The 14122-nt window shown below is 44.4% G+C and overlaps 1 protein-coding gene across 1 annotated transcript in view; it reads left to right on the forward strand.

Moving 5' to 3' along the window:
• Positions 1-565: 565 nt before the first annotated feature.
• LMO4 (LIM domain only 4) overlaps positions 566-14122 on the forward strand; it is a 19809-nt gene continuing 6252 nt past the window's right edge. Inside the window, exons 1-2 of the mRNA XM_083445120.1 lie at positions 566-5218; positions 7878-8116. Coding sequence (XP_083301246.1) covers positions 7881-8116 — 236 coding nt within the window. The 5' untranslated portion in view covers positions 566-5218; positions 7878-7880. The remainder of the gene's footprint in view (positions 5219-7877; positions 8117-14122) is intronic.

Here is a 14122-nt window from a genome sequence, read left to right on the forward strand (position 1 = left end):
TGGGATAGGGTTGCCAACTAACCAAGGAAAGATAAGACACAAAACCAGCCTGCCCTGTCCTTTTAATAGAGGTTTGATACACTGAAATAAGCTGGGTGGTGTTTTTCATGGCATCCGCTAAATGCTATAGCTAAAACTGATGTTAAAGGGGCAAGGAACCAATTAAAAATTTGGCAACCCTAAGCATGGGGTATGTGTGCAGGAGAGATAGGTTAAACACCTGTTATGCCCTCAATTTCTCCTCCATTGCTGCTTTGCACACGGGTGAGGTAGATTAGTATTTAAAGCATAGGAAGATTCTTTGGAAAGGATAGTAGCTAAGTGGTTGGGCATCTCTCTTGCATTCACAAAGTCCCAGCTTCAGTCCCCAGCATTTCCAAGTACAGTAGGTCTGAAACCCTGTAGAGCTGCTACCAGTCAGAGTAGACAACACTGATCTAGATGAACCAATAGTTTGGCTCTGTCTAAGGCAGCTCCCTATGATCTATCACCATTCCCTGTAATTTGGCCCACAGGCTATGAGCTGAACCATCTAAAAAACTTCTTAAATTGTTCTCCCAGGTTTATGTATTTTATTGCATTTATGATATGTCACTCTGAGCAGATCATTAGATATAGGATCCTGTTGCCTGTGATATAGAAACATAGCACTGAATATACCTACATCCCCCTTACCAATATTTCTTCTTCAGGGGCTGTTTGCTTCTGGCTTTGGTTAAGTATGGGCTTCAACAACTGTCCTTTGCATGGAATTAATATTTCATTTTTCTATTAGAATTTTACGCAACTGGATATTTAATTCCTTTAACTGGGTCCTCGCTCTCTTCAAGTCAGCTCAGTTGTTTGTTTTAAAGAACGATGGTATTGCCTTTTTAAATGGCACAATGCGCTGTTAACTGCCAGCCAGACGTAAAACATATTCCTCTTTTAAAATTTTATGGGGTATTAATAACACTGAGTTACAGTAGCATTAATTTTTAAGCTTGAACTCCCCATTGATTTCAACAAGGAGTACTTAAGAATCAATGGCCACTGCTTTGATGAGAGGGACACGGCTAACTTTTTCTTTTTTACTTTTCCAATCAAAGGATCAAATTTTGTCCTAAGTAGTATACTGCATGAAGAGCTGGTAAAGTGTTAAGTGTGTGAGCATACGACTGAGTCTAAAGTGCTCTCTGAAATTTCTGAGAAAAAAAACAGCCTAGGAGGCCTGACCCTATATTCCTTCGATATCAACATAATCAGTGCTAATACCTCCAGCTGCACTTTGGAGGAGTCCCATTCCATTGACCTCAGCCAGTGTGCCCTGGAGTAAGTGGTTTGAGGATTGCTGCCTTGATGATCTGTACCCTCTTCACTCTCTCCTTCAACAGGAAGAGTTATACTTGTTCATTATCAATAAAGTGGCTTAGAGAAGCCGCTCTAAATACAAATTAACCAAACTCCAACAACGGGGGTGGAGAGAGATGGACATTCAGAGTTAATATAAGAAAGTTTGGTAGTTCAGTGATGGAGCTAAATCTTTGCATGCACAAGGCCCTTGGCTTCTCAGTCAAGGAAAACTGGCAAATATCCATTTACCTGACTGCCTATGATAAGAACTGCATCTAGGTAAGCAGACATGAAAGCATTTCAAAAGTTATTTCTCTTATGTCATAAATGCCTATCATGAAGTATGAGGGCAGTCATTTTTCTAGGTTTATCTGAAAGACTAAGAAATGTTTCTGCCCAAGAATTAAGACAGTCAATTTTCCCTTTGGTAGGTAGCACTTTCTACATGCCCATGTTGAGAAGCATAACATGTCTCACAAAAAGGCACATGTGAAGAACCCTAAACTGGCTGTGATTTTCAGAATTGTAGGAGGTGCTGATATGGCCCTCATAAAGTAGAATGTATATAAAATCTGTTTTAAGAGCTGTTTAAAACCAACGCTATCACAGGCACTGTAAAGAATACATAGGTGGCACTATAATTTTATCAGAATGACTACAGTCCAGTTTAGGAAGATAAACATGAAAGGAGAGAGGCTTGGCTGCAAGCTAAATGCAGGAAAAGAGACACTGAAAAGGAAAGTCTATTTTTCCTCTCTCTTTTTTGTAGGGCAAGAGAAGAGTTTCGTTTATACAGCTCTCGTACAAGCACAGATACCAAGGCTGTGAACCGATGCCCACTTGCTTGGGAGCAGCAAATCTTCTCAAACTCACTTCTAAGTAAACATCTAGAGGACTTAAAGGAAAGTAAAAGCCCTTTTCAAAACTGAACTTCCCACTGCAGAGTCAAGTTCTCTGCTTCAGCACTCAGCAGGAAGGTGGAAGGAGTAGTATCGGAAAAGGAGTTATGGAAAATAGTTACAGCGGCGTTTAATGTTGGCTATAGGCACTAATCCTCTTTCGATCTGCCTTAGAGCTTAGCACTGGGGAAAGTCACAGTCCTGTCCAGCTTGCAAAACCTGTTGAGACAAAGTCCCTGCTCCAAACCCCTCCATTTGAAGCCTCCTATGTGGTGCCACAAAGAGGAAAGATTGGGGAAGGCCAGCAGGGCAAAAGGTGGTAAAAGTGATGCTTTGGAGGCATCATAGTCGTCCTCAGTTTTACTGAATGCTACCCATCTATCTAGTGCAGTGCAGCACAGCACACATTTGTTTAGACCCAGTAACATCTCCGGTAAGTGAAGAGGAGCAGCAGTTGCTGAACTATTCAGACCAAAGGAGCCAGCATAGAGCAGCACACTGAATTTGGACTGGGGTTCACCAGTTTGCTCTGCTCCAGGGAAGCTCTGGTCAAATAAATGCAAACACCGTATTTACTTGAATCTAATGCTCACCTTTTCTGGCCAAATTACGCCGAGAAAATTAAGGTGCACATTCGATTTGATGTCACATTTACATTTGCCAGCAAATACTTTTTTGGGTTTCAAGCTTCTGAAAATTGAAGTGCACATTAGATTCAATGGCTCATTAGACCCAAGTAAATACGGCAGGGTTGCCACCTGTCCTGTATAATACAGGATTGCCCTGTAATTCCATGTAAAAAGCTACATCCTGTATCATGGGCGTAGCTGAGATTTTTGTTAGGGGGAGACAGAGCTTTTTTTCTGAAGATCGCCCACCAAAGTTATTGAGCTTTTTTAAAAAAACCATGGGTAAAAATATACCCCAGCCCCCAAAAAGAGGACATTAGAAGGCAGCAAGCTTTCACTGGGGACAGGTATCTGCTGGGGGTGGGGAGAGCAGAACCTCAATTAATTGAGTACTTTCAATGCTTTTCAGTAGTTTTTTGTGTGGATCTTTTGTGCCCCCCCCCCTATTGATAAGAGTTTTGTTCTGTATTTCAGGTATTTTTCTCTCTCTGCCAAGTTAGGGCCATCTTGTTAGGCTGCAACAGATTGTAATGGATTGCTTGGAAGTCACTTCAGGACCAGATTTTTTTTTAATTAAAAAATATCGTCCACCAACCACCCCATTGATTGAATTTATATACCGCCCTATACCCGGAGGTCTCAGGGCGGCCCACGGAACAAAATCAGAATATAAAGCCGCAAAATGTTCTGTATTTTGCCAGAATAAAGATCTACTCGCAGGGTGGGGTGGGGGGTATTTGCAGATGAATGAGTTTTTGAAACCTGCAAAGCAACACTTTGCGTGAAGGTGGTGGACACTTGACAAGCGGGCGCCGATAAAAAGTGAGCATATCGCCACTCTTAATATTTCAAAGTTTCGTCGGGGGTTGTTCCCAGCAAAGGAGAAGCCCTCATGAGGGGATTTCGCCTGTTACTTTTGGGCGAAAAAATGAGAAAATTTGGTTCTCGCGACCCCCGTTGCCTTGACGCCCCTGCGCCTTCTGCCCAGAAGTTTAAACTCCCAACGGAATTTAACGGACTCCGCTCCCAAAGGCGCGCGCAGGAGGCGACAGCACAACCTAACCTCATCTTATCACGTCTTCCCCCCACCCTCCTGGCTCTGCTCCCTCAGGTGATTTTAAGTTTCGGAGCTCGCGGCCTGCGACCCTACGCATAGTTTGTGCTGGGGGGGGGGGTTGCGTTCGAGTTTTAAGAGCGTGTTCATAAGTGCTTCTTCTGGTCCCGAGGAAGGGCGCGCAGAAGGACTGGGGCCTTTAATGACAGGAAGGACTGGTAAGCACTGCGGCCGAGGAGGAGACGGTCTGCGGGACGAGGAGCTGATTGAAGCGGACGACGACAACGACGTCCTGCCCCCTCCTCGCTCGCTCGAGCTTCTGCCGCCCCGCTCGGCTCCCCACCTGACTCGGTTCCCTCCTCCTCCCTCCCCCCAGCCCCGTTCCTTTGTCCTCCCGCTCGCGATTGGCAGGTTTTATTATTCCGCCTCAACAAGCCGCAAGCGGATTGGCCGGCGCGGCTGTGACGCGAGGGGCCGAGCCGCGGAGTAGTTGGGGTTCTGCTCTGTCAGTAACACATGGGCAAGAGCGGCGGAGAGAGGCAGCGAGGAAGGCGCCAGCGGGGAGACGGAGGCCTCTTCTGCGCGCGTCCGGAGACGAGGCAGCGCCGCCCGGGGAGCCGCGGAGGGTCGTGAGAGGAGGAAGGAGAAGCAGAAGAAGCCGCCGCCTCCTCAGTCGTCGTCGTCGTCTTAACAGCAACAGCGGCGCGCTCCGGCTCCTTCGCTGCCCCACTCTCGGGACTTTCCCCCTGCGTTGGCCGTTGGCGGCGAGAGGCTTTGGAAGCCGCCCGAGCCCCGCGACAGGGAGGTGGCGGCGGGAAAGGGGTGGGGGGGAAGCGCGAGCCAGCTCGGAAGTGCGGCCACATCTGCCAAAACTTAACCCAGCTATTGCAGCAGCAGCGAGAGCGGCGTCGGCGCCGCCGCCCGTGCTCGCCTTTTGCAGCAGCAGCAACAACCCAGCTCTGCATCTCCCCTCGAGGGGAAGCAGCGAGAGTAGGACGAAGAAGCAGCAGCAAGGAAGGAAGGAAAGGAAAGGAGGGCTGGAGCAAACGCTTCCCGGACATTTCCAACACCACCACCTCCTCCCTCCCAGCCCGGGGCTGCTTGCAGTTCCCTGACCCGGACGGGGGGTTGCTGCTCCGCGTAGCCCGGCGAGCGCGCTGGGTTTGCTCCGAATTGCTCCGCCGTCAATCGGGATCGAGCCGGGCCAGCCCACCAGCACCAACCCGCCGGTCTCCCCCTGCGAGAGCTCTCCCGAAGCTACAGCCACGTTGTCCACGGCCTCTTGCACCATAGAGGGGAAACAGGTAAGATCGTGGGCGCGGGAGTGGAGAAAGAGAGAGCTGCTTGGTGGTGCGTTGTTTTTTTTTCTTTTGGGTGATTGTAGCTGTTTCTCCTTTCCTCTCCCCCCCTCCACTTCGTTGCGGTCCGGAGTGGGAAGTAAACACAGCCACCCCCGCCATCGCCTGGAATCAGATTGGGGGCGGGGGGGGGGAGGAAACTGGCTGCACCTCCCGGGAGCGAAGCGGCGGCGGGGCCGCCCGCAGCCCGGCGTAGCGGTACAAAAGGCTGCCTGCTTTGCCCCGCGCTGCTTCTCTCTCCACCCCCCCCCCGCCCGGTTCTGCCTGGGAGTCGCGGAGGAGGTGGGAGGAACGGTCGCCCACTTTCTTTGTAGTACAAAAACCCACTTATTTTGAAACAGTGGCAGGTTTGGAGGAGGAGGAGGAAAGGGAGAAAGAATAATATTAAGTGAGGTATTTGCTCTCTTCTCTCACTCTCCTTTCTCTTTCTCTCTCTCCCCCCTCCTTTTCTCCTCCTTTTTGTTCAGGGGAAATCTGATGAATCAACCTAATTAAAACCAAGCCGTGAATTAAGCATCCATTTTTATTTTTTTTGGGTACTACAAATTGCAAGCTCTACGCTTGTCCCTCCCTTGGTCTCCATTAAAATCACCAGAGACGTTGTTAAAAGGAGGGAGGGGGTGTGTGTTTTGCCTCTAGCTGCCAGCTCTCCTTTCTGTTTCATTGCCTCTGTTCCAGGACCTAAATTGCTTGGCTGTGTAATTACCAGAGTAAGCCTATTTAAGTTAAAAGCTTTCCTTCTCTTTCTCTGCCCCCCCAACTCCAAATGAAACTTGATGAGGGCCCGTCCTTAGTTATCAAGGGAGTCACTTTCTGGTCAGTCCTCTTGATTCATCTCTTTTAGATTTAATCAGCATTAAGGTATTGCTTGTCCTTAAGAGCTTTAGCTTAATGGGGTTACTGGATGCTTCTGTCAGTGTAGCGTTTCCTTTTATATATAATATTTACCTTTCAACAAAGACAGGGTGGGTGGGAGCAAGGCAGTGGGGCTTGTGTGGGGTGTTTTTGGTCTTGGAAAGATGGGAAGTAGGTTTAGCATACTTTAGGAATCCTTTTTGCTTTTAATCAGAAGTAAGAAATGCAGATTCATATTGCTGGAAATGGTAACAAAAGGCCATTCCATGAGTTAAATGCATCAGAAATCAATTTACATAAAGGTATATGATGCATTCAGAGAAATGCAATGCTAATGGCTTTTAGAGTGGTTCTCTTTCCCAAGTCTCGGGGTTTTTAGTTACAGTCTTAATTGGTGCAGTTCGCAGTCTGGTTTATTGTGTGGTCAACTGAACATATGATCAGGAGTTATTTTGAAGGAAATCCTGTTTTGTTTGGTCCTTTTAAATTTTTTTTAAGTGGCCTATTTTAAGGACCCTGAAGCTTCTGTTGTAACTTAGTTGGGCAACTAAGTGGCAGGAAAAGTTTGCCCTCTCCTCTTCACTCTTTCGCTTCAGAGGTATATGTCTTAGCAAACAGCCAGATGCTTTAGCTTGAGCATGGACAGCTTACAAAGGACAAAGGGAAAACACACTGCTTAATTGGCAGTAAATAACTTGATCTTTTTATAGTGCAAATGACTGAACAGTAGCCTGTTCGACTACTGGATTTGAGGCGGAGCAAATTAATCAGTTTGGAGTAAGCTTTATGAATTGGTTCCATTATTAATCTCCCTGTTGCCCTGCTTGTACAAAGCATTTATTAGAAAGTGAGAAACACACTTGTGGGCTTGCATGTGTGTCTATTTCCACCTCCACCCCTCCCCAAGCAGCACTTTTACAGCCAGCCATGCTAGCTGTTTCCTGAGTGGGGCATGCTTGATTGTTCTGCCTCTCTGCTTTTACGCAAAACTTTTTTTTTTAAGGGCAACAAAGCGCTTAGCATTTAAATTGCTGATCAAGGGCAGATTAGTGAGACAAAAGTAGATGTGTTTGTATAGGAAGTTAACAGGCTTCTGAAAGTTAAGTGATCTATTATTATCCAGTAAAGCGTCCTTTGGGAGGAGGACCCCACTTTCATTTGATCTTTTGAAGAAATAAATAAATAAATAGGGACGATCCTGGCTGAGCCCTTGCAGATAACAATAGCATGAAAAGGGAGACCTTGAAAAACTAGTTTCACAACTTTCTCACAGTTTTCTCCGGAGCTTATACTTGCCTCTCCTGTAAAATAGAACCAAACAATCCCCAGAATCATTCCCAGCTGGTGAGCTACAGCTGCACTCCCCAAGAGTTGTGGTCAGGGATTGTGGCCTCACTCTGGCTGTTTTTTTATGCCATTCTCATTTTAGGACTGTGGGGCCCAGCAATTTATATCTGGGAGGGCCATGTAGACTGTGAGACTCCAGGTGTGTGTACTTTCCTGGCAGCAAACAAAGCGGGGGTCACTCTAAGTTTGACAGCAGTATTGCAAGCTAAAACTGTCATTGAGCACCACCAGCCAACTTGGAAGGGGAGGCAGCTAATTAACCCAGAACAAAGGCTCTGAAAAGTAAACAAGTTGCTGCTATTCCCCATCTTTCTTGGGCTGGGAGGGGCAGGTTGCAAGAGCTCTTAGTCTGAGAATCAACCCCTTCGTCTCATTTTTCTTTATTTCTTATTCCCTTATCCAGACCATGGTGAACCCAGGCAGCAGCTCGCAGCCTCCCCCGGTCACCAGTGGCTCCCTCTCATGGAAAAGATGTGCAGGCTGCGGGGGGAAGATTGCAGATCGCTTCTTGCTCTATGCCATGGATAGCTATTGGCACAGCCGGTGCCTGAAGTGCTCCTGCTGCCAAGCCCAGCTGGGAGAAATTGGTACGTCCTGCTACACTAAGAGCGGCATGATCCTGTGCAGAAACGACTACATCAGGTGAGAGAGACACAGGGGAAGTTAGGCTGGTTTGCTGGTTTCTTGAATACACGACTCCATACTTTTCCTATGAAGCAGAAGGAACTGCAGGCCAGAAATACCTCTGGTTGCAAGGGGTAGTTCAAAACTAGAAGCCTAATTTAATGAAACAATCCTTTTTCCTGGATTACAGTAGAAAACTTTGGTAGATGGCTCAAGGAGAGGTGTGGTAGAATAAAACTCCTAAAGTGATCCTAAACTTTTAAGAGAGAAGTCCTGGTTTAAAACAGTTGGCTGCCCCAAGCTACTATGGTAGTGGGGCAGAAGGACGCTTGTTTGGAACCTAAAGGGGTGAGAGCGAGCATAGAGTTTGCTAGAACAGTGGCGGGAAACGGCTAAAACAGTGAGAGAGCTACCCTTTCAGTATCTGATTTATTATATTTTTATTTGCATAAGCACCTTTAAATGAAAATGGAATGACTCATTCTCTGTATTCATTGTGAAAGAGTTGATTAATTGTTGGAGGGACTGTGACCGTCTCCTGTGCCAAACTCTGCACACCCAACACAGTGGTAATACATGCTTTCCTATTGCTGTGGAGCATATCTTTCAGTATAAAAGTGAACATGTGTATAGTTTGATCAATGTTTAAAATATTTCTTATTGCATCCAGTATTCTGCATCTCCTCCACTTTGCATAACAAAAATGTGTTTGTTTCTTCTCCCCACCCCCACTAGTTTTAGAGCAATTAATAGAAAGAATTTAAGAGGTCCAGGTGCCCATTCAGTCTTTTCAGGTGAACTCAAGCTCCTTTAAACTCATTTTGAAAGGAGGCATTTTGAAGGATTACACATTTAATTTGAGTAAATGACTTGATAGACTGATGCACATGAATGCTTTGAGGAGGTGTTCTAGTTCAGCAGCCAGTAATTAAACAGCCCCCTCCCACCTTCTTTGGCATATAAAGAATGTGAGGTAAAGGCATATGGAGTTTTTTTCTAGATAGTCTTGATTTTCATACTTAGAATAGATTTGAAAAAGTATCCCAGTTCTTGGAAGGAGTGAGCAAGCTTTAGTGGTTAAAATCATCTCTTTGTGCCGATTTTCAAATACTTAGTTATAAATATTGTGAGCCGATTTCTTCTAGAATTTGTACATTTAACTATGTAACAACTCTGTAAGTTGCATACTAAATATTACTTTGTTCTGATTCTGGAGGCAACAGCATTTTGAATCGGTGACACCAATAAGGAGACCCTTTCTTGTTCTGATAATGGCTCTTCTTTATGCTAGCACCTTCAATCAGCTAAATAGAACACAGAAAACAAAATGGCAATAGAAAGGTTTTAAGGGATTGCAGCATTCATTTTGCTAAGTGTGTGGATTTTTAAAGTAAATGCTTGAAAATCAGTGTGTGCAGGCTTACAGCGATGCGTTCTTGATCCCTGTCCGAAGCAACTGCATAAGCGAGACAGAATTCTAATTAAATAGAGCAGAACGGTTAGAAAAAGAGGTTTGTTTGAAGTGGAAAAATTGACACTACTGTTCAGATTCAATGAACAGTACAGATTTCGTCTCTCTCTACTAAAACCATCAAACAAACCTCTTCTGATCACTACTAATTAAAAAGAGAAGTTGTCTACTGTACCCCTAAGGCAAGTTCAGGCCAGCTTATTGGAATCTCTGCCTCAGGTTTTTGTGTGGCCAAAACTTATTACAGTTTTAATATAGGCTATTATAAATAGGGTGCTTTATCAGATGGTAAATTTGAACTGATTTTGTTCCATCAGTCTGACTCTTCACTAGAACTGAATAGCTTGTCCAATAAAATATGGATACTTGATTGTGCACTTCTGGAAGCTTATTTGTTCCATAGGATAAAGGTCTACTGACCCAAGTACATAAAGTTCCAGCATTTTCATCTGTGACCCTGATGACTCAGACATAAGTAGCTACATGTCCTAATCTACTAACAAACAAGATGCTACCATTTTACAAGTGCTCTTCAGTGTGTGTAGTTTTTATTGAGGATCATGTAGGAAAATATATAGAAATAAGTCGTGATTTTGTTCTTTTGACTGCTTGCAGAAATTTCAAAGTTGATCTTAATGGGACTTTCAATGAGGTGTTTGTCGTAAAGCTTAGAGACAAATTGATCATTCAGCCTCTGAGGTGATAGGGTCTCTTGATAGGACAAGACAACTGTTTTTTGTTTTTTTTTAAACCACCACTATGGGCCTCTACAACTAAATCTGGGTAGTGGCTTTACCAAACCAGCCTTTCCTTATCTAAGGATTGCCACAGATTTTATTGGCAGCAGAGGGCTGTGGGGTGTTCATGTAAGTAAAAGGATGGCAATACATTGACTCTTCTCTGACCCCTTAACTCACAACCATAGTACCCTAAGCAAAGGAAGAATTTATTTGGAAGGGAGAAGGGTGATGGGCAGCCCTCCCAGCTATGAGATTCTAGATAAAGCAGCAGCGTGGCAGTGAATCTGCACAATTAAGAGCTTTAATTAGTGTCTCCTCCATTTTCTCTTAGTTCTGATAGGTTTTATCTAATGAGATCTCGTCCCTGGCTTAGATCTGCCTGGAATGACGTGTCCAAAATGAATGAGAGCTGTGTCGCAAACAAAACATTTAATTAACAAAATTGGCTTTGGAGAGAGCAAGAGAGAATAGGCTAGGGGGGGTGGTTGAAAGAGGTGGTGGGGAGGGAGAAACAAACTAGGCTTTTCTTAAAGGGCTAGTGCTGCTTGAGAACTTTTTCTGTACAAATGTCTATTTAATATGATTATAATCTCTTATATCCCACCTGGTGTTTGCTACTGAGGTGGTAGTGGAAATATATTTTTGGGTTGGGGGACAGGTGAGGAGCATATAGCCTTGCCTAGATCATGAGAGCATGGTCACCCCCCCCCCCCAAAAAAAAAAGTGTCCGTGGCACTGTGCTTGACATGCCGGGCGGCAAGCACCTGATTCCCATTCCAACAGGCAAAAGATGTTCTCTGTTCTCCTTGCTGCTCATTGCCATTCACGTGGGCTGTCTGTCCACAGTATGAGCCATTTGAGGAGGGGAGGAAAGGGAGGGAGCAGCCAGGCAACGAGTTCATTTTTCTGGTAATCAACAGCAAGCTGCTATATTCAGGGAATGCTGTCCCTTTAATTGAACAGGCTAGGTAATTAAATGGCATTTTTCCAATAGGACGTGCTAGGTAAATCTAATAGTTGGTTATTTAATATCACTTTGAAGTCTGCCCACTCAAGCACAATGACAGCACAGGAGCATGTGAACTATTAGCTTGGAAAAAAAATCCAGGATCTCAAAAATTAATTAAATCGCATGCAATTTAGGGGGAACGTTTATCTTGATTTGTCATAACAGAATTAATTCAAGGCCTCCAATTCACTTGGGGGCAGATCTGTTACTCTGAATTAACCAAGCGTAATTTGGCTGATATTTTTTCCTCTCTCTTCCCCCCTTCTCTCTCCCTCTCCCTCTAATGCAGCACTTGCACAGCCGCCTTCCTCCCCCTTAAGTATCAATAGCTTCTGGTGCTTTTAAGGTGCTTGGGCTGTAGTTATGCTGAAGTACCTTTAATGGACTTGGCTGTAGGCATAATTTTTTTGCGTAGCCTTTGTTACATCTGATACAGCTGGCACAGAATTTGGATCCGGTATAGGAAATCTGATGGAAAACCAATTGCTTCTGGATCAGTAGCTTTGGGTGTGCTTTTCTTTCAGCTAGGAAGTTTGGATGCTTCTGGGTACAGATATGTCGCCCCCCTCCCTTCTCCTCCTCTCTCTCCTCTCCCCACCCCTTTCAGGTGCAAGGGGAAAATTGAACTGCGGGACTGGCAATGCAAAATTCTTTGTGGTGCAGAGCTGTTTGGTTTCCACAGCATGGTAAAAATCCCCACAGTGCACCTTACTTTTCTGTAGTTTATTTTAAAAGTGTTCCAGTTGAATAAATAGAAATTTTCAGCTAGCCCCCCCACCCCACATCCTCTTGTTCCCATCTCATCACCTCTGTCCGCTTCTAAAGGTTTTGAATGAGGAAGAGAGTTGGGATTAATTTAAGGTGGCATTACATAATGCTGCAAAATGTAGGACCTTTCATCCATATATGGAACATCTCAGTGTTGGTGATTGATTGTGTTGCCCAAATGTTGAAATATTAACAACCTCTTTGGACTCCAAGACCCAAAGAGAGGAAACTGAAACCACTTCTGTCATCGCAATTAAAGAGTCCCCTGGCTTTAATTAGCCTGACCTGGGGTATCTCTCCCCCATTGCTGGAGTTAAAGAGAAAAGAGCCCATTAAAGTCCAGTCTGAGACCGATAGTTACTTAATTGAGCACCTAAAGCCTCCAGCCTTTTAAATTAAATACTGTCCTGGACAGTCTCCCTGATTAGCTAATTAACTCTCCTCTCTCACAGAACCCATATAAAAACAACTTTTCAGGATGAGGGTAGTTAACAATGATTGTCTTCCTCCGTGGTGAAACAAAAATTATCTGAAGCTTCTGATAAAGTGCCGCAAAATAAGAGTATTCTCATTAGTAGGAAAGAAAAGAAAAGCATCTAAAAAAAGTAACGGGCAAAGTCCTGGACATTTGCTTTAGTAGTAGCCTAACCCTGCAGATTACGTAGACTGCCTTAAGTTAGTTTTGGCTGTGACTTCCAAAAATTCAAATTCTTTTAGAACGAGGCTGGCTCTGTGTGTGTGTTTAAAATGATGTACAAGTAGCTTTTGGGATTACATTTTTGACTTGCAATTATTAAAATTTAATTTAGATGCACAACCACCATTGCTCAGGAAAGTTTGTATGATACACACATACTTTATGAAGAGAATGTGCCACAGTTAAAGCAGCATGACTAAAAATGATTTTTAAATTGTGTGGTGCGTTTGAAATCCTCGCCTCTTCCACAGGAGGCTGTGAAAGAGGGTTTTTTTCTCTCTCTTGCCTTCTTTAAAAGAGGGGTGTGTGCCTGTGTGTACTTCTGGGAGGAGAGTATTCAGCTATGAGATCTTCCTTTTGCCATTCTAGAAAAGCTTCCGTTGTAATTTTTGCTGCCACTTTAGTCACAGTTCTGCAGATGGACCTAAATATGCCTTTCTCGCTGCCTCTTTAAATGACTTCCTTCTAGAACGTTGCCACTGATAATGGGGAGTGGTGGAAAGAATACACATAGTGATGCTCTCAGTGAAATCGGTTGTCCTTGTAAATACTTTGAAGTGGTCCTCCTGATCCAGCAGATGCTAGAATAGCATCCATCTACTTTTTTTTCTGGATGGTTCAGCCCTTTTTAGGCTGGAGGTCTTGGCAGTATATTAGTTCAGCTTTCCCTTTGTACCCATTCTGACTCGCAAGAAAGTGTCAGTGTGTTGCGGATCTCAGACTAATTAGTTTTGAAATGGAGTTTTGATTGAACTCTTCAAATCGATGCTGCTGCAAAATTTGTTTCTCAGGCTTCCTATTAAAAGCCATCTTAAGGGGCAGTTTTACTACTCTCCCTGTCGTTCAGTCGATACATTTAATACCAACTTACAGGCTATTTTCAATAAAGTGGCGACAGCAAATTAGTAGTTTGAACATGACAAGCCTCCCTCTGCAAGCACTGATTCTGGAAAACTCAAAGCAATTATTTTCGTCCCCCCTCCTTGATACGGAGGCACGCAGCAAACATTCAGATCACAGCATTTTCAGTAGTAACGCGTCCTCCAGACTGATACACAAGCACGAATGTATGACTTTACTATTGGGCAAAAAAGGCAATGGAAATAATTAATATTATGACACCAGTACATTTATTTTATAGATGCTATTGCACTCTCCCTCCCCCCCCCCCCAGCACCCAAATCTTAAGCCATGGGAGGGGGAGCCTGCCAGCTAGTTCAGATTCTTCCTTCACTATGAGATGGTCCATCATTGTAATAGCTGTGGGTGCAGTGAGAAACTGCAGAAAAGCAAACAAGAGAGAAAAAAGCCATTTTTAAAATTCTAGCATACATATTCT

The sequence above is a fragment of the Podarcis tiliguerta genome, assembly GCF_965153285.1.
Source record: "Podarcis tiliguerta genome assembly, chromosome: 6".
Classification (NCBI taxonomy): domain Eukaryota; kingdom Metazoa; phylum Chordata; class Lepidosauria; order Squamata; family Lacertidae; genus Podarcis; species Podarcis tiliguerta.